This window comes from Balaenoptera musculus, chromosome 6, assembly GCF_009873245.2.
Source record: "Balaenoptera musculus isolate JJ_BM4_2016_0621 chromosome 6, mBalMus1.pri.v3, whole genome shotgun sequence".
Classification (NCBI taxonomy): domain Eukaryota; kingdom Metazoa; phylum Chordata; class Mammalia; order Artiodactyla; family Balaenopteridae; genus Balaenoptera; species Balaenoptera musculus.
In genome coordinates this window covers 28,082,562-28,108,154 of record NC_045790.1, presented here as the reverse complement: position 1 = coordinate 28,108,154, position 25,593 = coordinate 28,082,562, and the positions used below count along the sequence as shown (strand labels likewise).

The following is a 25,593-nucleotide window of genomic DNA, read 5'->3' as shown; positions in this document are numbered from 1 at the left end:
GCTCTGCAACCAGAGAAGCTACCACAATGCGAAGCCCGTGCACCACAATGAAGAGTAGCTCCTACTCACCACAACTAGAGAAAGCCCGTGCACAGCAACGAAGACCCAACGCAGCCAAAAATAAAATTTTTTAAAATTAAAAGAAAAAAAAAAAGGGATTACATCTTGATTTCCTTCATGGAATGGCTAAATAGTAAAGTGCAAGTGAAAAAAAAAAGACAAAACAAAACAAAAATATTATCTCATCAAGTTTATAATGACATGAGATAAAACTAAAACTTGGCTCTGCTGTTCACAGGTGAACATGGGCTTAGGCAAGGAAACATGCTGGTCTGAGTTTGTGTGATATGGGTTGACTTTTTTTCATTGTAATGGGGGGAAAAGGATGATTTCACAAAGGGTAACTCACAAACACAGCTTAGTAGATTTTTTTCAAAGTTATATGTTCTCAGTCAACAACTGGGAAAACTACAAATATCTTACTACACTTAGGCATCCAACAATGGCTGCCTAAGTACTGAGAGCACTTAGTACTCACCCACTGCCAAACAACCAATGCCTGAAAGAACACATTATTTGCGAGACTGTTGGTTTTGAAAGGGGCACAAGAGATTGCCTAATATCCCCCCTTTGGAAAAGGGAGAAACTGGGTACAGAGTGATAAGGGATTTGAGCCAGGCAGGCATCAGAGCAGCAGACAATAGGTACAGGATCAGGGTGCTTCAGGGCAGAGGCCATTGCAAAACAGCACTGTCTGTAAACTGAGCCCTGGGCCAAACCCCAAGTGAGAAGGGACACTAGAGCCCACGGAGGCCAGACCCTCAAAAAGGCCAGGTCAGTGGCACACCTGGCTACCAACTAGACTAAAAACAATTTGTCACTGCAGGAAAGTTTCTCAAATTCCTATTTTCACTCCACAGGACTGATTAAGATTAAATAATATGCTCACAAATCACAGGTCACCAAATACACAAGAAAGCAAACCATAATGACACTCACAAACTACATATTTAGTCAACCAACTACATATTTAGATTCTCAAGAATTGCAGACATTAGAATCATCAGATGCAGAATACAGAATAGCTATGTGTGTAATATTTAAAGAAATAAAAGGTACAGTCCCAAAGATGACCAACAAAAGAATGTTAAGAATGAACAGATAAGTTTGAAAATAAACTGTGGAACTTTTACAAATAAAGTATAAAATTGTTAAAATCAAAAACTCCAGCAGGGAGGGGCAAGATAGGGATAGGGGATTAAGAGGTACAAAGTACTATGTATAAAATAAATAAGGTACAAGGATATATAGTACAACACAGGGAATATAACCAATATTTTATAATAACTCTAAATGGAATATAACCTTTAAAAACTATGAATCACTATGTGGTATACCTGAAACACATAATACTGTACATCAGCTATACCTCAATAAAAAATAAATTTTAAAAAAACCTCCAAAAAACAGATTAAACATTAAATCAGACACAGCTAAAGAGAGAATTACTGAACTGGAGGATATACATGAATATTTTTACTGATGTGATTACGTTACTGCAACTAAGATCAAGTTTAAGAATTGAAGACTGTTGATCAAAGACTCATGAATTATCTTAGTTCATTTACACACAATGAAAATTACAGTGCTAGTAATATTAAAAAGTAAGGGGGAATTCATCTTTCTTCACAGGAAAAATCTTTTGACAAATAATTCCAAGACAGTCATTCAAAGACCCTTTCTTATGGGATAAGACACAGGTGCTTGTGTATACATGGAGCCCGGCCCAGGAAGGATACTCCAAAGACTTCAAACAGCAGGTGCTTCTGGAGAGGAAAACTGCAGTGCCACAAGGCAGGGAAGAAGGGAAGGTGCCTTATGTTCCCTATGCATCCTTTTGCAGCTTTTGGATTATTTACTAGTTGTATGTATTATTTATTCATGAAAATGAATTTTCAAGTTTGGGGAACATATAAAAAGACAAACTGCATGGTCACTCAACAGTAAGCTATACCTAAAGAAAAATTTAAGAACAAAAGCCTAAAATTATTGGGCAATATAATGGCCTCAGAAAACACCCTGAATATAACAGGTACAACACTACAGAAAATGGTTATTTCTAAATATTTATGTGAGGTGAGAACCTTGGGAAACTTGGGACATTGTGACAAAGACAAAAAACACATTTGAATTTGATAGGGCAGCTGATTTTATTTCAAATTAACTTTCAGAAATCAATATGCAACATCATATTTTGGAGGCCACATTTAGCATGGGTCCCAATCCACTCCTCTGCTGCAGTGCTACTTTTCAGTAGAAGTTGGAGAAGCACAAAGGGATTCTGACAGAGTAGACAGAATGTATATTTTGATTTGACTTGTTAAGAGATACCACAGACCAAAGCTGCTTCTTATCTACGGCTTCTTACCCCAAAAAACAGGAAAGAAGAAACTGTGTGATAAATAGAACATTCTTCCATTGGTTGAATTCAGTAGCCTATTATCAAAAAGAAAGAAAACTAATGGTTAGATTAATAATACTGGTTTTACCAGTGTGTACACTCTAGTACAAATTCCAGTTTCGCAAACAGAAAATACAGTTTCAAAAATCCTGGGTAGGGCTTCCCTGGTGGCACAGTGGTTGAGAATCTGTCTGCCAATGCAGGGGACACGGGTTCGAGCCCTGGTCTGGGAAGATCCCACGTTCCGCGGAGCAACTGGGCCCGTGAGCCACAACTACTGAGCCTGCGCGTCTGGAGCTTGTGCTCCGCAACAAGAGAGGCCGCGACAGTGAGAGGCCCGTGCACCGTGATGAAGAGTGGCCCCCGCTCCCCACAACTAGAGAAAGCCCTCGCACAGAAACAAAGACCAAACACAGCCAAAAATAAATAAAAATAAAATTTATTTTTAAAAAAATCCTGGGTAATACCAGCTGTGTGACATTGGGCTAATTATTTTTCCTCCCTGAACCTCAGGCTCATTTTACAAATGCGGATTATTTTTTTTAAAACTTCCTCAAAAGGTCAATGTGAGGATTTAATGAAATTGTTTAGAAACTTACAGGTGGCAAGAACAAAGTGATAGCTATTATTGCTGTGGCTATCATTAAATCTTTACTAATTTGTAGTCATAAAATCAGCATTGTGTTTTTAATAAAGAATATTAAAAGAAAGTTTATTATAAATTTAATAATGTTGGCAAGACTAAGAAAACTTAAAGTTCATAAACTGTTTTCAAGAATTTGCACAAGAGGAAAAAAAAAGGGAATTCCCTGGCGGTCCAGTGGTCAGGACACAGAGCTTTCACTGCCAGGGCCCGGTTCCATCCCTGGTGGGGAACTAAGAGCAGCCAAAAAAAAAAAAAAAAAAAAAGAATTTGCAAATGCTTAGGAAGTATCATGAACAAATAAACTATTGTTTGCTATTTACAAAGCAATCAAGTAATTGGGGTGGAGGAGCTGGTAGACAGAGAAGTTTAAGACAGCTTCTGCTCTTAGTCCCTAGGTGAGAAAATAAAATTAACCCTTTTGAAAAGACAAGTAACATAAAAAGGAGTATTTTATTCATGACTTGTCCCTTGCCTGCATCCAAAAATGGTTTTACAGTGACTCAAGACTATATGTAAGTACATGCTGAATAACATGATTAAATATAAGTTCTATTCACTTTCTATTAAGCAATACTTTGTTAGCCAAGTTTTAGTAACTTTGTAGATTTAAAACTATTTAAATCTTTCTTAAGTTTATAATTCAAATTTTTAAACCAATTAAAATGGAATTCTCTTCTCTGATTAGTACAACCTTGTTACACTTTACTGCCACTGTTTCATTAGTAACACTTTGCCCACCTCTTATGAAAAAATACACATTAAATGTTGATAACTGCCAAACCTGGTTGATGGGTACATGGGATTTGTTATACTATTCTCTTTCCTTCTGAACAGGTTTGAAAGTTTTCATAATAAAACTTTTTAACACTTACTTGTGAAATAAAAAATATAATAAATATAAATCTGTCTTACTGGCAAGCCCCAAGCTGATCAAAGGGTCATAAAACATCCAGGACAGTTTATACCAAGAGAGTCAAAGATCAAAACCAAACAGAAACTTATGAAAAGCATTCTGTGTCTGAAAAATTAAATAAGATTGGGAATAAGAGAAAAGCATATGTCCCAAACTTCAAACCAAAGGTAGGAAAACACTTATTTACTCAAAGAACTGTGAGTATTTATGAAAAGAGTATACAAAAACTATATATTCTTGATACCACATAAACCATTGAGAGCTATGTAGTAATTTTCATAAAATACTTGGATTCATTGCCAACCTAAATTTTGATAGATTTTAGTTTTATTTTGTTTCTTTAATAATGATGAGGCTGTGCTAGTGGCATTTTAAAAAGTCATGTAGCATGACATTTATTTGAAAACACAGAAAATAATTAAAGATGAGTAACAATATTAAGTACTTCTTCCTTTAGACTCACTATTGCTATGAAAATATGTTGGAGTGTGAATCTTTTTCATTTTTCATTATGTGTTTTTTAATCAGAAAAAAAGTCCTATTATTTATCCCTATTCATCAACTGCAACACACTAAATGTACCTTGAACTTATTGCAATGATTCAAATAACTAAAGAAAGTTCACCCACTATTTTCCAGGGGCCTAATTTGTTAACAAGAGGAGCTGGCATTACTGACTTTGTCAATCACAGATAGAATCAAGGTGCTATTACCAGATCTGCTGACTGTGTAAGTTGCTGACTGTGTAAGTCCAAGGTCCAAGAGTGAACCCCCAGTACAGTGAGTCACATACACGAGTCTTAACACAATCTCTGACCCTCTCCAGTCAACCGGGAAAAATGGCTCATCAAAGTACTCCTTCCATTAACAAGAGAAGTTAACCTTTCACTCGAATTCCTCAATTAACTTTCAATACAATCAAACCAAACTTGGCAAATAAAATGCGATTTTATATTGCAGAGTAACACACCTAATTATGTAAGTTCACTACTTTTTTGTATTTGGTTCGCAGTCTAAAATGGATTCAGCCATGGTTAAAAGTGACCAACTGGAAGAAATTCATGGTGATTCAATGAACACAGAGCAAAACAACATTAGTAGTGAAAAATCTTACTATTTTTTCCTACAGAGTTTTTAAAATTACTGATTACAGTGTTATCTCTTTTGGCATCTCTTATCATATAATAATTTTAAATTAGAGCCAAATTTTTAACTTTATGACTTTCGTATCTTTGTCATCTTATAGAAGGCCTTCTTTTACAGTCTCTTACAGAAAAAAAAAAATATTTTTTTCTGATTATAATTTTTCTTATAAAACTTTAAATTAAATCTATATATTTAGCTCTGACCCATCTGGAATTTCAGTGAATAGTTATCATTGCTGGGGCTCTAAGGTAACTATAGTAACTTCTGTTTGAAATCTTAAGAGACTGATCAAATGGAAGAGGCTACACAGGTAAATACTGAGATATTCCAGCATCGAAAGCCAGAATAGGAGCATAATATTCTTCTAGAACACCAGGATCGAATAAGTTAAGGTAAATGTTAGGCCTCTTATACTTTCTAAGCTATAAGTGATAGGTTATAGTTTTTATCATATGTGAAGGAAAGAAACAAACACTTTTCATATACTGATACAAATTTTAAAATTGAGGGGCTTCCCTGGTGGTGCAGTGGTTGGGAATCTGCCTGCCAGTGCAGGGGACACAGGTTCGAGCCCTGGTCCGGGGAGATCCCACGTGCCGCGGAGCAACTAAGCCCGTGCACCACAACTACTGAGCCTGTGCTCTGGAGCCTGTGAGCCACAACTACTGAAGCCTGCGTACCACAGCTACTGAAGCCCATGAGCCAAGAGCCCGTGCTCCGCAACAAGAGAAGCCACCGCAATGAGAAGCCTGCACACTGCAAGGAAGAATAGCCCCCGCTCACCGCAACTAGAGAAAGCCTGTGCGCAGCAACAAAGACCCAACGCAGCCAAAAATAAATTAATTAATTATTTTTTTAAAAATTGAGATTACAGCAGATGATATGTTTCTAGAGCCAGATAGCCTCCTGGATTTATCACTTACTGTCCTTGGAAGGTTTTTTAAACACTGTGCCCTAGATTCCTTGTTTATAAAATGGGGATAATAATAGTGCCTTCTCAAGCTACTGTGGGAATGCAACGAGACAGTTCATGTAGAATGCTTCAAACAATGTCTGATAGAATAATTCCTCAATAATTATTAACGATTTTTACTATTACTTGAGAAAGTATAATAATTCTGCATGGTAATCATTACAAGCAGGTGGCAACTTCTGAAAGCACCATGCTATAAGTTTGTAAGTCAACTATTTAAATGTGGAAATACATATTCTTATTGAAATGCTGTTATAAATTATTAACATAATACATCTAGTCTATTTTCAAAAGGTACCTAAAATTCAGTTTCTGGTCACTACGCCATTTATAACATTGTTCCCATAGGGAAATGTGCTTTTAGTTTCAATCAGGTGTTCTAAGAGTTCCTAGAAGTTTCTAGATTTCTATTTCTAGAAATAAATATATATCTGAAAGGCTATAAAGTACCAGAATCTCAGAACAGATAAACTCCAGAGACTCAAAAGAAAAACTCATTTTTATGATAATGAAAAGAGACAAGCTGGTAGGACATTAAGGGCTTGTAATTTCACCTTGTTTATGTAATGCTGCTGACACTAAATTGGTTTAATTGATGGTAGCTGAAAAATAAATAATGTGTTTTTAGATATTCTGCCCTGTTCATCATTGCTAGAGGTATACGGGGTGCTTGCTTTAACTTCCAATATTCTGAATTAACAGTGAGGCCCAGGTTCACACACTGAGACCCCTTTAATCAAAACTGGGGTTTCTTGGTAGTTTTCAATATAAACATATGGAAATGGATGTTTACCCCTGGGGACATTGCTGCTAAGCTGGTCAACCTTTCCCTTGTTCTGAGAAAGGAACTGTACAAGGGAGAAAGTATAGTTCTGAGAAAGAACAACAAGCCCTGACATTCACCCCAGGAGTCCCCGGAATCTGAAACCTTCTAAAGTCATTCAAACCCCTAAAAGGTGACAAATGGGATTGACGCTCAACCCGTGTACACCACACAACCATGCTGACTGTTAAATACAGAAGTGCCGTCAACGTCTGCCACTGGGGTGGGGGCGAAGGTGGGGGGCTGTGAACCCCACCCCCAGCCCAGCAACAACAACAGGGTTAATGAAGGTTAATGCCCAGCCCATGGTGTGGAGGGGGACGTCTGTGGGAGAGGTCAGAGGCCACACTAGACCAGGATTTTGCCCAGCACACCTCGTTTCTCACATGAACTTAAAGTGATTTGTCTGGCAACTTTCTGAGCCCGCAGATTTCAAGGTAGCCATGCAGATGTTATGGGGTGAACATTCACTCTTCCTAAGAGATACCCACCCGCCAACTGGGCCTCCATCCTTCTACTAATTTATCATTTTATTTGTCTCTGACAGGTGTATAGCAGATAAGGTGAACAGGGCAAATACCAAAAGAACAAAACCTTCTCAAAATTCAAACGAAGATCCTGGAATATTTAGAGGCAAATGCCATGATGTCTGGGATTTACTTTAAAATATTCCGGGGGGAAAAAAGTGAGAGCAGATGAGGAGAGATGAAATAAGAATGGTGAAATGCCAAAAAGTGTTGAAGCTGTGTGATGGGTACATGAGAGTTCACTAAATTATTCTATTTTGTGTGTATTTTTCCAAATGTCCATAACAAGGGTAATAAGTAAATCCATTTTTTAAACTATCAAAATCCCCTTCAAAGTTAACTAGCTTTCCCAGGATCCCCATGCCAACAAAGGGGAAAGTGAGACTCAAATTCAGATTTTTGTTGTTGTTTTGCAAAAAGCTTCAAGACCAGAGTTTTTTTGACTACTTCCTGCTACTCCCCACAGTTCTAAAGATAAATGCCAAAAAAGGGAAAGTGCCAAAGGTATTACTGGGGATACCAAACATCTTGCTTTCGGAAATCCTAGTTACCTTTATACACTTTTTATTTCAGTAAGCACCACAGGTTAAATATTAAAATTTTAAAGACTGCTAAGTAAGAATGAATGAGTCATCAGCTCACCTGTCGAAGGTCTCCAGTAGAGACACTAATGATAAGAGTTGGGATAATCATGAAGCAGGCATTGTAGAAAAGCACTCCATATTTCCCTAACTCCTGCAAAAACCAAGAAAACTCCACTCAATTTTAGAAATATGAAGCATCAGATTTCCTGGAGCCATTTATTTTATTTTATTTTCCCCTGAAGCTAATTATACAACCATGTACTTATGCAGAGTTAGAACATGCATTCTGACCAGCTCTGTATTGGAATATTTTCAGCAAATTTCTGATGTAAAATGTTTCATTTCAAGTATACTGTGATTTCCAAAAAAAAATTTGTTTTATCCAAAAAATGACAGATAAAACGGATGGAGATGGATGGACTCCGAGGTTCCATCCATCACTAACATTCTAATTGTTCTTTTTTTAAAAGCATGCTATTCAAAATGGGAAATCTGGAACAAAGTAAACAGCATTAACAATGTTAATATAAACAGAACTCCTTAAAAACATGTGCTCTTTCTATTAAGGAACAGCAGGGTTAAAACACCAGGTATCTTGTTTTCCAATCTTGCATAAATTTAATTTTCGTTAGAGGCTATATCCACCACTTTCCATGCAGGGTGACATACTGTGATTCTCAAAAGACAGCAAAACCAGTTTTGTAAAACTGCCACCATTAAAAAACAAATGGTAGTGCAGAAAAATACAGTGCAGATAAAAAACAGCTCATAGGAATAAGCCTGTCCATCAGAGAGAACACCCTCACTCAACACAAAGAACTTGGAACAAAGAAACATATGCCTGGCCCATCCTCCAGAGCTTCCTGCACAACTGGGGTGGGGGTGAGGGCTGGGAGCTCTGACCTGAGGGCAGCCACACGGAAGGAAAGCTCATCTGCCCACCCGCCCCTCGTGACAGGACCTTATAAATTATCCATTCCAATCATCTCATTCCACAGATGAGGAAACTGAGGTTTGGAGAAGTGAAGGTTCCAGGTCACAATAACCAGTCAGCAGCAAAACTTGTATCTGTAACCCACATCACCAGACTCTCAAACTACAGCTGCTTTCAGAATACTCCTGACTTCACATTGGTCACTGATGATGATGGTAAAAAACTTCTTCTAATTTTAATTTGCCTTTCAAAATAATCCCCTTTCTATACAGTATTCTGACTTTGCATCTAAAATAGTGCCCATTTTTCCCTTCCTACCTAATTTTCACCCAAACTTTGCAAGACAAGGAGTAACAAGAACCTATGCAGACAAGATAATTAAAAAGAAATTAGTAATCTGTAGATCATAACATGTAAATTAAATTACATGCCAGCTTTACAAGTTCATTTTTTCATGTAATTTCAGTGGCCAGATGACAAAGCCTAAAAGCTAAAGGAGTGAAGATCTGGTACCTTTGGGTCCATTTTCTGTTTGGTATAAACACCATTCGCTGCTGTGAAGATATCATTCAGGAATACAAAAATATAGCCTTCCAAGTTAAAAGCAAGGTCAGAACTGGGAGGGAGAACACAGAGGAGTATGATTATTCAGAAACTCGCAACTTGGCTTCAGACACTCTCTGTTTTATCTTTCCTAATCAAATCCATTTGTGATGCTAGTAACTACCTTTTCTCGGGCATATTTTCCCCCTGTATGGTGATGAATGGTTAATTCTTCTGCCCTGCCCTCAGACAAAAACAAAACCAGGCCTTCAGGAGGCTTAAACTTAATCACAACCGCTTAAAACCAGAGGGACATTAACCATCTTCCTTTGACTGCAAAGCCATTCTTTTGCTAACTGATAAATCGGCATGAGCCCTGCTTTTCTAAGAGGAGTGATTTGTTCAACCCACCTGTGGCTTTTCTTATTGTAGTAAACAGGGACTTCCCCAGAGTACAGTCCTCTGGGGACAGCTGAGCAGTGACATGGTAAAGGGGTCAAATGAGGAACTGACACCTCCATCTGGTCCCCAGTCACTTCATCCACTAGCACCCCCACTATCCTGTCCATCAAAAAGGCAAGGCAGGGATCCATTCCTTCTCTGCAATGGGCATTCCTTCTCTGCAATGGGGCCTCTAAGGCCCCTTTCTTCCCATTCTTTGAAGCATCTTCTCTTCAATTTCCATTTTAAATAAATAACACTAGTATAAAAATGTTTGGGGGGAATATGGCAAAGGGAGGAAAGAGTGAACAACAGCTAAGCCCAGATGTGATGCATTCACCTGCACTTGACCTTGCAAACAGTACCACACCCATGTCCGAATTCATAAGTATACATTGTCAAGAAGGTTTCCTTTACCCTCTTTGGGTCACTGTCTGGGGGCCTGCGAATTTAACTGACAACAGACAGAGTAACGGGGAAAAAAATACAAATTGTATTAAATATTTTACACGCACAGGAGTTCACAGAAGAGAAATGAAACTCAAAGAAGTGGTCAGACTCTGGGGCTTAGATACCATTTTAACAAAAAAGAGGGTTTGGGTGTTAAGGAACAAATAAATAGTGGGAAAGGGACTAGGAAATATATAGGGGAAACTAATGGAAGATAAGGGTTATTTTAATAAGGTTTGTTTATGCAGATTCATCTTGATGCTGACTCTCTGTCTCTGGTGATAAGAATTGCTTTCCTATTCCAAGTACAGGACCAAGGGACACCTTCACAAAGGCAAATTTATGGTCTACTTTTAGGCAGAAAAGGGAGGGCAGAGAACTCTTCCCATATCTGTTGATTCTCAATTGCCTTCAACTCAAAATAATGTTTATGCCAAAGCGGCATATATTGGAGTGGCATATCCTTATCCCTTTCAGTATCAAAATAAGATTATTTCTAACCAAAAAGAAGGAAATAGGCAAAAATTGCATCAAAATTTGAATGCAAATTAAACCAGATTTTGCTTGAGGCTTCCACTGGCATTATTTACCTACAAATATATTTGTGAGAATATAAATTAATTTTAGATCATCATAAATCATAATTCTCTGGCTCAATCACAATAGAATCTCTGAAAATAAGGGTTTTCCAGATCTTTCCTACCCACATTCAGCTCAGTGTTAAGAAGAGTCCGCCATTCCCTAAGATGGCAAAGAGATGAATGAGCAAAAATGTTAGGATTCCAGAGGAATGGAAAGGAAGTGTTACTCACTTCCTCAGAGAGCCTAAGGGGAATTCTTGGAGTTTTCAGGTCTCCTACTTGAGGGGGCCAGGAATTCCTAACATCATTTGTTTAGGCCAGTAGTGAAAGCACGGAAGTTTGATAAGAATTTACTTGTGTTATAAATGGGAGCAGATTCATGGTTAACCCGTGTGATTGTCATTTAGGGCTGTTCCCAGACATTCTATTTCAACTTTTGCTGGCCATGTGACTTGCTTTGGCAAATACAATGTAAGAAGAAGTAACACACGTCACTTCTGGGGAAAAGCTTGGAGAGCCAGCAGTTAATTCCCCACATGCCTTCTTCCCTTCTGGATGAGCAAGGAAACCCCCTTTAAGGCAGAGGTTCCATCACCCTGGGTCCCTAAGTAGCTACAATGGGCAGAGCACTCCCACAGCATTCACTGATGTTAGTATGCATCTGGAGTGTGAGCAGAATATATTTGGTATGTTAAACAACCACGATGTAGGGGCTATTTGTTACAGCTGCCTAAACTGGCTCATCTGTTACCTGCATTTGATGAGTTAATTTGAGTGAGAGCAGAGAAGGGTGTGGTTACTGCTGGGCTGCAGCTAAGAACTGTGCTTGTTACCCACAGGGATATTATCCATTCTGTGGGTGCTGGGGAAGGGGAAAGCCGAGAATTACTATTCCAAGCTGGCTCTCAGGTAAAAGTTAGATGTTTTGGGAAACACTATTTACCCTTTCAGCTCACTAGAGTATCACCTATGAGCTGAATTCCTACTAACTGTTTCTGGAGATGTGCTTTCATACACACAGTGTCTGAAGTGCCATTCCTCATCAAAGACTTACATTTTTATAAACCAATTTTTGTAAAAGTCTTCAACTGGCTCTAAGTTAGTGGTTTTCAAACTGAGCTCCAAGAAACCTAGAAGAGAGAGGAGGCCCAGGGGAGACCTCAGCCCTGTGGGAGGAAGGCACTTTGAACAGAGCACCTCCCTTTTTTTAGCTACTTCATGCATATGTTTTGTTTGAACAAAAGTCTTCATGACCAAAACAGGCTCTCAGTGTGGCTGCTTAATGTCTGTCCAGCACCATACCAGGCATGAAACACAGCACTGAAACCAAACAGGCCAGCTTTAAGGGGGCTGAGCTCAGCCACAGCTAGAATTGGAGAAGAGGACGTTACAGATAAAAACGCAAATAATAAACCCTGGTCTAGGCAAGGGACTAAACACATTTATAACAATAATAAACATCATTATTATTGCTAATATCTGTCACCAGCTGGCATGCTATATTTTTAATCAATTTCTTTTGCTTATTATCTGTTTCCACCAACCTGAATGAAAGCTCCATGAAGGCAAGGATTGTTCTCGGTCTTGTTAACTGCTGGATTCCTCAACACATAGAATGATGCCTGGCATATAGTAAATGCTTCAACATGTTTTTGTTGAACTTGGCCACGAACTAGTGTAAATCCTGGTTTATTATTATCTCATTTAATTCTCACAGTGATGCTATTAGGTGGATGATATTCTAATCTGCACTTCATAGTCAAAATAACTGGGGCACAGAGAGTTTAAAAAGCTTGTCCTTGGTTATATAGCCAGTAAGTGAGGAGACTAGAATAAGGTTCCAGACATCCTGGATCTGTAGCCCACACCTTATTTAATTTGCAATTAATGATCCCGAACTCTTGTTTCTAAATGAGTTAATGAAACTGGTTTAACTGAAATTCCTCCAATTTTTTCTTTCTTCCCTTTATTCATATAGGTTTTTCTTTTCTATTACAGTCGTCCCTCCATATCCACGGGGGACTGGTTCCAGGACCCCACACCCCCACGCCCTCCACATGCAGGTACCAAAATCGACGGATGCTCAAGTCCCTTATATAAAATGATGTGCAGTGTCTGCATATAACCTACATACATCCTCCCATATACTTTAAATCATCTCTAGATTACTTATAACACCTAATACAATGTAAATGCTATGTAAATAGTTGCCAGTGCACAGCAAATCCAAGTTTTGCTTCGGGGAATCTTCTGGAATTTTAAAAAAATATTTTCGATCCATGGTTGGTTGAATCCACAGATGCAGAAGCCTTGGACACAGAGGGCCAATTGTATCATTTATACCTTATAAATGAGGAAACTGAGGCACAGAGAGGCTAAGAAATAGCTGACAGAAGTTAAGTTTCAAACCAAGGAAAGTAACTGCATACATGCTTTAACCACTATGCTATAAAAGGAGTCCGAGTGCCTGCTTTCAAATGCAAACTTGGAGTCCTTATTCCTGGTCAGGTATATTAATGAATAAGATAGTAGTCATGCACTGGTATTGGCTCATGTCCCAAACATTTAATGAGAGTATAATGGAAATATTGACCAATAAGGCATCACAGGATGATAAAACAAATCAGCATACAAGGGCTTTATAAATCTGTTATTCTTCTTAGTCAAATGCCTAAGAACTTTTCAAAATTCTTTGTAAAATTTTTATATTGAAGACAAACATTCAGTAATAAAAGTATACGGTTTACTCCTTTTTATGAAGAAAAGCTGTGTTAATATCTTGTAATGCTCACTCTACATATTTCTCAGAAATGTTCTGGCCAACTTGGAACCCAGTTTGACTTTCACAGGAACACATGGGGATTCCACTAACATCAACAGATTTGTCTCTTGGCTGCTCAATTCAACTGCAGCCAGATGGAAAATGAAAAATGAGGAGGGGGCCAGGCCTATTGTCAAAGACACAAAGGAGTTATTGAGCAGAAATAGTCCAAAGTCTTACCCAGCTGCTATGAAAGCACCAAGAATGATGGCAAAGACACTGACAATGATGTTCAAGGAATACTGTTTCCTGTAATAAATAAATAGTGGATGGATAGATAGGTAGGCAGACAGATGGATAGATAGATAGATAGATAGATAGATAAGGAAAGGAGGAAGAGAGGAAAATATATAGATTATATTTTTTAAATAAACTGAAAATAGACACTGTTAACAGTTTTATAGCTAAAATCTAATGGACAATGCTTTATGTAAAAAGAGTACTAAAGGTACCTTAAATGGATTAGGAAATCAGACCAAATTTACTTTATTTCTTAAGTAGTTGTCTTAATCTAATTACAAATGTATTTCTCTGTTCTCACTAGAAAGACGCTGCGACAAAATGCAGAAGAGCTCCTGCTGGTGGGTCTAGTTGGTATGTACTTTTATCAAGCATCCAAAGATTAAGATAAAATTCAGTAGTAAAACTTAAAACATTGGGCCATCATCCAAATTTCATCATTAAATAATCTCCACAGCAAAATCAAGAATCACCTTTTTAGATGTCAGCCTGAGTATCTTTATGAGAAATTTTTAAACCAACATTATAAAAATTAATTTATTCTGATGTTACATCATAATTACTGCATCAGAATGAATTTCCCTGATTTTCTGCACTCCTATCCTATACTATATACGTGGACAACTTTTCCTCTACATTGCAAAATCAGTGTATATTCCATCTGGCTCAGGAAACAGATTTACATCTGTTTTGGGGTTGTTGTTTTTTTTATAATTTTCGATCACACACACATTTTATTTATCTAATGTAAAATTATAATTTTTTAAAAAAAACACTCATTACATTCTTAGGGAATCATGGAAATAGGAGACTGCTTTTAAGTGAACAAACCATTTGCCCTTAAGTTATTGCTACTAGCACTTCAAATCAACAATTTGAAAAGATGACTAGATGTTGAGAATTTGCTAGGTAAAAATAATGTGGGGGTGTGGGGAGAGGACACCAGAGGAAAAGAAGAAAAACAAAAATCACCCGAGTATGATGGTTTCCAGGAGTAAAGTAAGTGGAATGGTAAATTTCCTGAGCACGGTGAACATCGGCAAGCTGTCAGGAAAAGATTCAAGTATAATAACATCAGATACCAAGTATTTTTTTAATGCCTTACATTTTTAATTAAGCCCATTAATTTTCCAAATTAAATATAAGGAATTAACCTTAATTATCACATATGTTACTAACAAGTCATATTAAATAATAAAAAGAAATGGAGATTTAATAATTTCATGCCACTTTTACTTACTAGCAATTCAAAACATCATACTATCCAACTACTACAAAGTCTGTGCTAAAAGATTATATGCAATGTGAACCAATACAGCCTTTGACAAATCAAGTTGGGACTATGTATGGACAGTCATTAAATGGTCCTAACCTAGGACCTAATTACTTCTTGCTGGGAAACTTACCCTAAGATAATAACCCAAAGGAAAGAAAAAAAATCATTTGCACAAACATGTTCATTGCAGTAATGTCTTTGGGAAAAACATCAGAAACAACCTGAATATCAGACAAAGCAATGATTAAATAAATTATGATAAATCCACTTGAGGGAACATTATACATTAATTCTATAATATAAAACTTTACCACTCTTGGAAAACGAATGTTAAATAAATCAAGGAGGTGACAAAACTATGTAGAGTCTACAACTGTAATAAAATACATTCTGTATATGGAAAAAGACTGAAAATGAATATGTAAAATAGTATGTTAGAGGATAAAATTATGGGTAATTTTTCCCTAAAACTTTATGTAATGAGGCCACATTCACTGCCTTTCAAAAATACTTATGAACCTTTCACCCACTCTCAAAACCCAGAGATTCCAGGACACAGCTCAATGCACAGCTACAGACTGCCAAGGCTGGAAAAACCCACCTCCATCTGCTTCCAATGTGACCCTGAGAAGATGGTGACCAAAGAAAGGAAAGCCAGAACCACAGCGTTTGGGGGGTGGGGTGGGCAGCTCCTCCTGACCAGACCTGAGGAGGGGTTTCACACTACAACCAGAGAGCAGTGCAGAAAGAATTTTCAAGAACTTCACTTAAAAATGTCTTATGAGACTGGTCTGAACTGCCTTTTTCAAAGCAAGACAAAAAAAAAAAAAAAAAAGGTCTTATTATTTTCAATTAAATTCAAAAAGTATTTTTAGATGATGCCCTTTAAAAGCAGATAAGGGGAATTCCCTGGCAGTACAGTGGTTAGGGCTCTGTGCTCTCAGTGCCGAGGGCCTGAGTTCAATCCCTGGTTGGGGAACTAAGATCCCGTAAGCCATGCAGCACAGCCAAGAAGAAAAAAATAAAAGCAGATAAGGATACTTAATGCTGAAAAGCTGAATGTTCTTCCCCCTAAGATCAGGAATAAGACCAGGATGTTCACTCTCACCGCTACATCAATTCCACATTGTACTTGAGGTTCTAGATGGGACAATTAGGCCAAAAAAAAAAAGTATACAGCTTGGAAAAAAGAAAAGAAATAAAGTTGCCTCTATTTTCAGATGATATATACAGAGAAAATCCTAAGAAATCCATTAAAAAATTATTATTAGAACAAATGAAGTAAGTGCAGGAAACAAAATGAATATACAAAAATCAATTGTACTTCCATACACTAGCAATGAGCAATCCAAAAAGGAAATTAACAATTCCATTTATGATAGCATCAAAAAGAACAAAATTCTTGGGAATAACATAACAAAAGCAGCGTAAGAATGGTAATACACTACAAACTACCAAATATTGTTAAAAGGTGAAAGAAGATTAAATGGAAAGACACTCCATGTTATGGATCAGAGGCTTAATGTTGTTAAAATGGAAATACTTCCCAAATAAATCTATAGATTCAACACAGTCCTATCAAAATTTCAGCTGGCTTTTTTTCCCCCAGAAATTGACAAACTAATTCTATAATCAATGTGGAAATGCAAGAAAACCAGAAAGCCAAAACAATCTTGAAAAAGAAGAACAAAGCTGGTGGAACCAATTTCAAAACTCACTACAAAGCTAAAATTATCAGTATTATCTAGTACTAGTTTAAAGATAAATATTTAATCAAAGCAATAAGACTGAGAATCAAGAAATAAATCTTTCCAATTATGGTCAATTAATTTTCAACAAGGGTGCCAAGACAATACAATGGGGAAAGAACAGTCTTTTCAATAAATAATGTTGAAACAACTCAACATTCACATGCAAAAGCATGATTTTGGACCCCTACCTCACACTATATACAAAAAATTACGTCAAAATATATCAAAGACCTAAATGTAGGAGCTAAAACTATAAAACTCTTAGATGAAAGAATAGGATTATATTTTCATGACCCTGGGTCAGGCAAAATTCTCTTAGACACAATACCAAGAGCACAAGCAACAATAACAAATATAAATATATCAGACTTCACCAAAATGTAAAACTTTTATAAATAGATAAACGTGTGATAGATACATACAATAGAATATTATACAGTCTTACTAAGGAATGAAATTCTGATATATGTTACAACATGGATGAAACAAAAACATTATGCTAACTGAAATAGACTGGACATAAAAGGACAAATATTGTATGATTCCATTTGTATGAAATATCTAGAATAGGCAATTTCATAGCGATAGCAAGTGAAATAGAGTTTACCAGGGCCGGGGGGATGGGAGAATGGGGCATTCGGTTTAATGGGTACAGAATTTCTGTTTGGGATGATGAAAAATTTCTGGAAATAGATAGTGGTGATGGTTGCTCAAGATTGTGAATATATTTAATGCCACTTAACTGTCCACTTAAAAATAGTTAAAATGGTGAGTTTTATGTTATATATATTTTACCTTAATTATTAATTAAATTTTTAAAACCTTAAAACTTTTGTGCTTCAAAGTACACCATCAAGAGAGTAAAAAGACAATACACAGAATAGGAGAAAATTTTGCAATCATGTATATAATAAAGGACCTGTATCTAGAATACCTAAAGACTTAAAACTCAATAATAAAAAGATAAATAACCCTGTTAAAAAATGGGCAAAGGACTTGAATAGACATTACTCCAAAGAAGCTATATAAATGACCAATAAGCACATGAAAAGATGGTCAATATCATTAATCATCAGGGAAATGCAAATCAAAACCACAGTAAGATACGACATCACAACCACTACGATAGCTATAATAAAAACGATAGACAATAACAAATTTGGCAAGAATGTACAGAAATTGTAACCTTCATACACTGCTGGTGGGAAAGTAAAATGGCACAGCCACTTTGGAAAACAGCTTGGCAGTTCCTCAAAATGTTAAACACAGAATGGCCATACGACCCAGCAATCCTACTCCTAGGTATAGACCTAATCAGTAGCAATTCTGTTCTTCCACTTCATCAGGCCAAAAACCATGAAGGCATCTTGGTCTTTCTTTTTCTCATACCCTACATATTATTCATCAGGATACTGTGTTAGCCCTTCCTTCCAAATATATCCAGCACCCAGACTATGGCCTCAACCTCACACTAAAAATAACCAGGGGATCCTTGGAGAAATGGCAGGAAAAGTCCAAATAAATCTGGGACATCATGTGCCAGGAAGCAAGGAAGTAATCAAAGACTACTGGGGCCCTAGAACATAGGAGCCAACTCAAAGAGGCTCTCACTGACCTGAGATGATATAATTTGAGCATCAAAAGAAGTATTTATATAATGAATTAAAACATTAAGTAAATGAAACAAATAGAATAATAGAGAACAGAATAGAGAGCCCAGAAATATACCCACACAAATATAGTCAACTAATCTTTGACAAAGGAGTAAATACAATTCAATGGAGATAGAATAGCCTTTACAACAAACGGTGCTCAAACAACTGGACATCTACATGTAAAAAAAACTGAATCTAGACACAGGCCTTATACCTTTCACAAAAATTAACTTCAAAATGGATCATTCACCTAAATGTAAAACATAAACTTCTGGAAGATAATGCAGAAGAAAATCTAGATGGCCTTGGGTTTGGCAATGAGTTTTTAGATACAACACCAAAAGCACAATCTGTGAAAGAAAAAAATGATGGTGGAACTTCATTAAAATGAAAACTTCTGCTCTGAAAGACAATGTTAAGAGAATGAAAAGACAAGCCATAGACTGAGAGAAAATATTTGCAAAATGCATATCTCATGAGGGACTTGTTTCAAATAAATGAAAATGCATGAGTTAATAATGATGGTAAAAAACAAAACAAACAAAAAACAACAACTCACTATTGAAGGTGACAGGACACTAATTTATTACTCTGAACATTTATAAATAAAGCTTTATCCTGCCTTTCCTGTATGATATGGTGAATGAAAGTTTGTATTTATTGAGGAAGTTTAGACAATTAATGTAGAAGTGGTGATATAGTTAGAAAATCATCATTTCTCAATTTGAAATGAAATAATGGATCTAGACAATGATCATCAATAGATGCTAAAACCATTAGGTGAAAATTGATGGGAAACATTCTAATGAAGGGACCCTTAAAATCATTAAAAGTGGAACTGATCAATTAAATATCATTAAAGGTGGGATAAAACATTATGTGTCCCATGAGGTGATGCAGTAGAAGGAACCCAACATCACCAATAAACTGATGTTGCCTGAAAAATTGAATCTGAATCTGATCAAGCCTCTAGGACCAACTACCAGTTTATGGAAAACAGGGGAGACAGAGAAACATACTACATGACACCACGTATAAGCAATCTTCCTTCCTTCCTCCTCAGTCTCACTTGCTGAAAGCCCCCATGGCACCCAAGAAGCCTTCATCTTACCTCTTCTGCTATGCATGCAGAGAAGTGTTGAAGAACACTTGTAATAAAGATGTTTGTAAGATCACTAAAACAAGAAGTCCTCATCTGCGAGGCAGAGAACCCCAGTGTGGCTGGGCAGCTCTGAGGGTAACGGAAGGCATCCCCACGCTGCAGGTGGGCTCAGAGACAGGCCAAGAGGATATGTGGCAACACAGCAATAGCACCTACCACAGGGAGTTTTAATACAAATTTAAGATAATTAAGGAAAATTGACTGTCCTAATCCCAGAAGGAAACAACAAAACAACTAAAATATGTAACTAAAAACAGTATTGGAAATTTTGTTTTTCACAACAACCACAATCTGTCCTTTCCAAACAAGAGTGAAAGGCAACAGGCCTAATTTCACATTTCTCAGTTTTGTATGTACTTTCTCCTTCTGGTCTACCTCCTACCTGCCACTTTTCTTCTCTCCCTATACAAACAGGTTTCCTTCCATTTCTGTCACCCTTTGGTCAGACTTTATTTTCTCATTATTCACATCTTTTTCATAAGGTTTGTCACCCTAATGTGTGTTCATTAGTCTACATATTTCACACCACGTTTTCCAATTTATAGGATGACTTGGTCTTTGTACACTTCTATTTTCATTTGCACAGTGACTTTTAACAGAGTAGTCAAAGGACCATAAAATAAATGCAAATGCAGATTTCAGAAGTATATATCACATACTTGAAAATAACATCTGTCATTTATTTTTCCTTGTACCAAGCCTGACCTACACCAAATCTGACAGAATATTCCTGCTTTTATAAAACTGTGATGAAACCAAAAGTTACACAGAACCATATTCGTATAAATGAATCTTCCTGAATAAATCATACCTTCTCTATCTTGATTTCTACAGATCTCACATTCTATTTTCAGACTTGAATATAAAGAAAAATATATCAGCTTTTTAACATTTCTAAAGCATTATCAAATTAAGTTCAAAACTCTACCTTATTTTCTTAAATTATGGAATATTATTGTCTTCTCTATGTAGCCCAAGCAATATCTTGAAAAATCAAAGCTGGTCTTTGTGACACTAAAAGCAAACGAGTGAAGAACCTCCGGTCAACCATTATCCTGCACTCTACCTTAATTTACTTGTGCTTGATAATCCACTTATGTGGTTTCCAACGTAGAGGAGAGGCAGAGGAAACAGCTTCAATAAAAAAAGAAAGAATATTTGGTTAGTACTCCAATAACATTTTCTTTCATATATAAAAATGGTGACATTCACTCCCCATCAGTAAGCAAATCATTCTGAGTTCCTTTCCTTGCAATGACTAAATTTTCCAGAATCCAGAACACATCATGAGTTTCTCCATGTGATCAAAAAATAGGTAGGAAGTGATATCCATAATCATGGTGGTGGTGTGGAGGTTGGATAGAAATGGAAATCTTGATCTTGCCCACATTAGTAGACTATTTCCCTAAAAGAAAGCTCTGAACAAGCACCTCTCTTAGGTGGAGACTCCTAGCCAGGTTGGTGAGTTGAGGATGGGTGTTTATCACTTATAAACTATATAAATATAGTTTATGAATGAGATTCAGAAGGCCATTGAAAAAGTGTGCAAACTTCTGTTATCTATGCACCTATGCACTTTTCTGGACAAAGGCAAAGGTCTATATCCCACTGACGTGTCATACAGTTGGTGACACTTCCAAAAAGTTGTGTATACTGGCCACATTACTTTGGAGTTACTTTATTTGTTTTAAATGCCTAGAATAATTAAATATCTACCAAGGTTAAACAATGTAGCTTGTACTTGAATTAGGTTTACCGAGCTCTGAGCTCCTGAATTATTTTCTGATTGTTAAGAGAAATATTATTCAGAACACACTGAAAAAGAGACAAAATGTAACACCTATGAAAAAAAAATCCCTTCATAAGCTCATATGATAACTTTTAAGAACTTTTTAACTAATATAATACTCCATAGCTATCAAGATGAGTCCAACATTTCTTTTTCCACTAAAAAGACACTAAGCATGCAACTCATATATCTTCTGAAAGATTTTTAAATACTATGTGTCATCTGCAAAAAAGTTACAGAATTTCTTTATTAGGAAATTTGCTCAAGAAACATAAGCAAGATAATAGATCCAGGACCTTCCCTTTTATTCATCAACATAGTAAATGAAAAATGTTTGGGCCTGCCATATCAGTAAACAAAGGATGTTGCAGCCTGATGGCTTGATAGCCACTACAGCCCCCCTGAAAGTGAGCCCTGAGGGAACTCAGGATGGAGACAAACGGGCTGCCCACTGCCAAGCCCTCAGTCACTGCAGTCACCTTAGGAGACTCAGGATGGAAAGGAAGAGGATACTGGTCCCAGATAGCTAAGGTCATATCAAAGGAATAATTTCAATGAGCCCAGACTCTTGCATCTTCCCATACATAGAAAAGCACCAAATTCATTAGCTTGAGACACTATCTGGCTTTCTTTAACTAACAGTAATCTTTTGAAGTTCCAACTACCTGGTCTTTGTTGCAAAAACTCCTGTATATGCTGGCCCTTCCCTCACCTCTTTGGAGCAGTCCCTCAGAGCCTCCTGAGCTATCTGAGAGACTGCCTCCTGGGCTTAAGTCCTCTTTTTGTCCGCAAAATAAAACATAATTCTCAACTTTTACGTTGCACATTTTTTTTCAGTCAACAACATTCTGGTTAACAGTATACAACTGACTCAACAATCACACAGCTGGTGATATTACAACTTTAGAGGTTCTTAAGTATTGAAGAGAATCAGTTGCCCCTATTTCCATATACAATTCAAAACAAAGACAGTACTGACTTCTAGTTTCTGGTAACCATGGGCTAAATTATTTGTGCTAATTCCCCTGCTGATTAATTAATATATTAATTAATCAACTTTATAATTTGATAAGTTAGATATGCCTGTTTTGAATTCCAGGGGAACACTAAAAGAACTGAAACAGAGGAGTTCCACCGTGCACAATTAAACACTTTAATTCACCAGTAAGATTTAACTAATTTAAAATTTTAGGCACCTATGGGAATTCCCTGGTGGCCCAGTGGTTAGGGCTCTGCACTTCCACTGCAAGGGGCACGGGTTCTATCTCTGGTTGAGAAACTAAGATCCCGAATGCCGCGAGGTGTAACCAAAAAAAAAAAAATTTAGGCACCTAATCATACAGCCTCAAAATACATAAAACAAAACAAAAAACCTGGCAGAAATACCAAAAGAAATAGACAAATCCATAATCAGACATAATGGCTGTAGCAATATCTCTCTTCTCACATACTCTTAAAATGTGACTTTGACACTCCCTTCCATCCAGAGGTAGGGTCTATGTCCCTACAGCAAAAGGTAACTGGAACACAGAAAAAAGGCATCTCAAAAAAACCTACAGCAAACAATACACTTAATGGTGAAATATTAAAAGCTTCCCCTTTGAGATCAGAAAAAAAGCCCAGTATTTCCATTTCTATCAACATTGCACTGTAGGTCCTGTGCTATACAGTAAGGCAAGTAAAAGAAATGAAAGCTAGAATGTTGCAGATACAAAGACAATATACAAAAGAAAGATAAAAATATGTACCTGAGAAGTAAAATATGTCCTGCCATATCAGTAAACAAAGGATGTCACAGTCATCAGCCATTGCAGCCACCACCTTTGCAGCCACAGCCTATGGTGAGCTGGTGAGCCCTGAGGAAACTCAGGATATAAAAACACAGGATACTGGTCCCAGATAGCTGAGATGCATATCAAAGGAATGATTTCAGTGAGCCCAGACTCTTGCATCTTCCGATATATAGAAAAGCTCTAAATTCCTTAAGTTGACATATCCGGTTTTCTTGAATTAACAATAATCTTTTGACGTTCAGACCACCTGCCCTTTGTTGCAAAACTCCTATATGTCCTGGCTCCTCACCTCACCTCCTCAGAGCAGTTCTCTCACAGTTACTTGAGATGCTGCCTCCCAGGCTTGAAGTACTAAAAATTCCCGCCGAATAAAACATAACTCTCAACTTTTACGTTGTGAATAATTTTTAGTTGATATACTTCTAACTCTCTAAATAATCTGGGGGTTTTTTGGCCGTGCCACGCAGCATGCGGGATCTTAGTTCCCTGACCAGGGATCAAACCTGTGCCCCCTGCAATGGAAGCGTGGAGTGCTAACCACTGGACCGCCAGGGAATTCCCCTGTTTTTAAAAGATACATGCAATAGCAAAAAAAAAAGGATGTACCTCAGAACAAATCTAACAAAAACTGTTAGAACTCTATAGAGAAAATTATAAAACTTTACTGAAGGCAATTAAAGAAGGGGTATGTATACCATGTACATGGATTGTAAGATTCAATACTTTAAAGACATGAATTCATTCCAAAGTGCTTTAGAGCTTCAATGCAATTCCCGTCAAAATCCCAGAAGGTTATTTTTCATGAAACTTGACAACCTGCTTCTAATATTCACATAAAAATGTGAAGAACCAAGAAGTTAGGAGGAAAGACTTGCTCTACCAGATAGCAAGACTTTGCATAAAGCAATAGTAATTACGACTGTGAGGTAATGGTGCAGAAACACAAATAGACAAGTGAAAAAGCATGGAGAGCTTAGAAACATATGTGAACAATAGTACCATGATATAAGTGGCACAATATTAAGGATAAACTTTTCAGTTGAGTCTGTGACAAATGAAAAAATAAATGAAATTGTACCATTACCTCACACCATCCATAAAAATCAGCTCCAAGCAGATTAAAAACTTAACTCTGAAAAACAATATATCTTTTATCTAGAAAAATATCTTCATAACCTCAGAGTAGGGAAGAATTTCCTAAATAAGAAAAATAGTGATTAATTATTAAGGAAAAGACTGATAAAATTTAACTATTTTAAAATTAAGATTCCTTTTCATGATAAGGAATACATGATAAAGGAATACAAGATAAATACATAATAAAGAAAATAAAAAGATATGAAACAGAGCAGGGAAATATATTTGTAATGCTGTATATAACTAACAAGAGGACTATCATTAACATATTTTTTAAAACTCCTACACAAATCAGTAAGAAAAAGACATCAACCCAACAGAAAAATGGGCAAAAGTCTTGAACAAGCATTTCACAAAAGAGGATACCCAAATGGGCACTAAAAAATGAAAAGGCACTCAACCTCATTAATAAACAGGGAAACCCAAATAAAAGCCAAGAAGATGTCATTATGCACCCACCAGATCAGCACAATTTAAAATGACTGGCATACCAAGGATTGGCAAGAATGAGGAGCAATAGGGACCTTCATGCACTTTTGTCAGGAGTGGGAACTGGTACAACCACTTGGGGGAACAGTTTGCCATTATCTACTCAAGTTGACAATATGCTCACCCTAGGAGTCAGCAGTTTCACTTCTTGATAAGCTTCCCAAAAAACTCATGCACATGTGCTGTTTTGGACTGAATTATATCTGCTCAAAATTCACATTTTGAAGCCCTAGCCCCCAGGTGACTGCATGCAAAGATAGGGCCTTTAAGGAGGTAATTAAGGTTAAATGAGGTAATAAGTGTGGGGTCCTAATCCAATAGGACTTGTGTCCTTATAAGAAGAGGAAGAGACACCAGGAGTGCATAGGCACAGAGTAAAGGCCACGTGAGGTCACAGTGAGAAGGCAGCTGTCTATATGCCAAGGAGAAACTCTCATCAGAAACCAACCCGGTTGGCA

The 25,593-nt window shown here is 36.9% G+C and overlaps 1 protein-coding gene across 3 annotated transcripts in view; it reads right to left on the bottom strand.

The window, feature by feature from the left end:
• Positions 1-25,593, bottom strand: part of SLC35D2 (solute carrier family 35 member D2) — a 64,349-nt gene that overhangs the window by 19,140 nt on the left and 19,616 nt on the right. Inside the window, exons 4-9 of one of the 3 annotated variants that reach the window (XM_036856311.1) lie at positions 20,994-21,061; positions 15,056-15,127; positions 14,024-14,092; positions 9,521-9,623; positions 8,132-8,224; positions 2,429-2,496 (exon numbers count right to left, since the gene is read on the bottom strand). In XM_036856311.1, the coding sequence (XP_036712206.1) occupies positions 2,429-2,496; positions 8,132-8,224; positions 9,521-9,623; positions 14,024-14,092; positions 15,056-15,127; positions 20,994-21,061 (473 nt within the window). The remainder of the gene's footprint in view (positions 1-2,428; positions 2,497-8,131; positions 8,225-9,520; positions 9,624-14,023; positions 14,093-15,055; positions 15,128-20,993; positions 21,062-25,593) is intronic. The other 2 variants (XM_036856312.1, XM_036856313.1) reach the window with 2 other exon arrangements.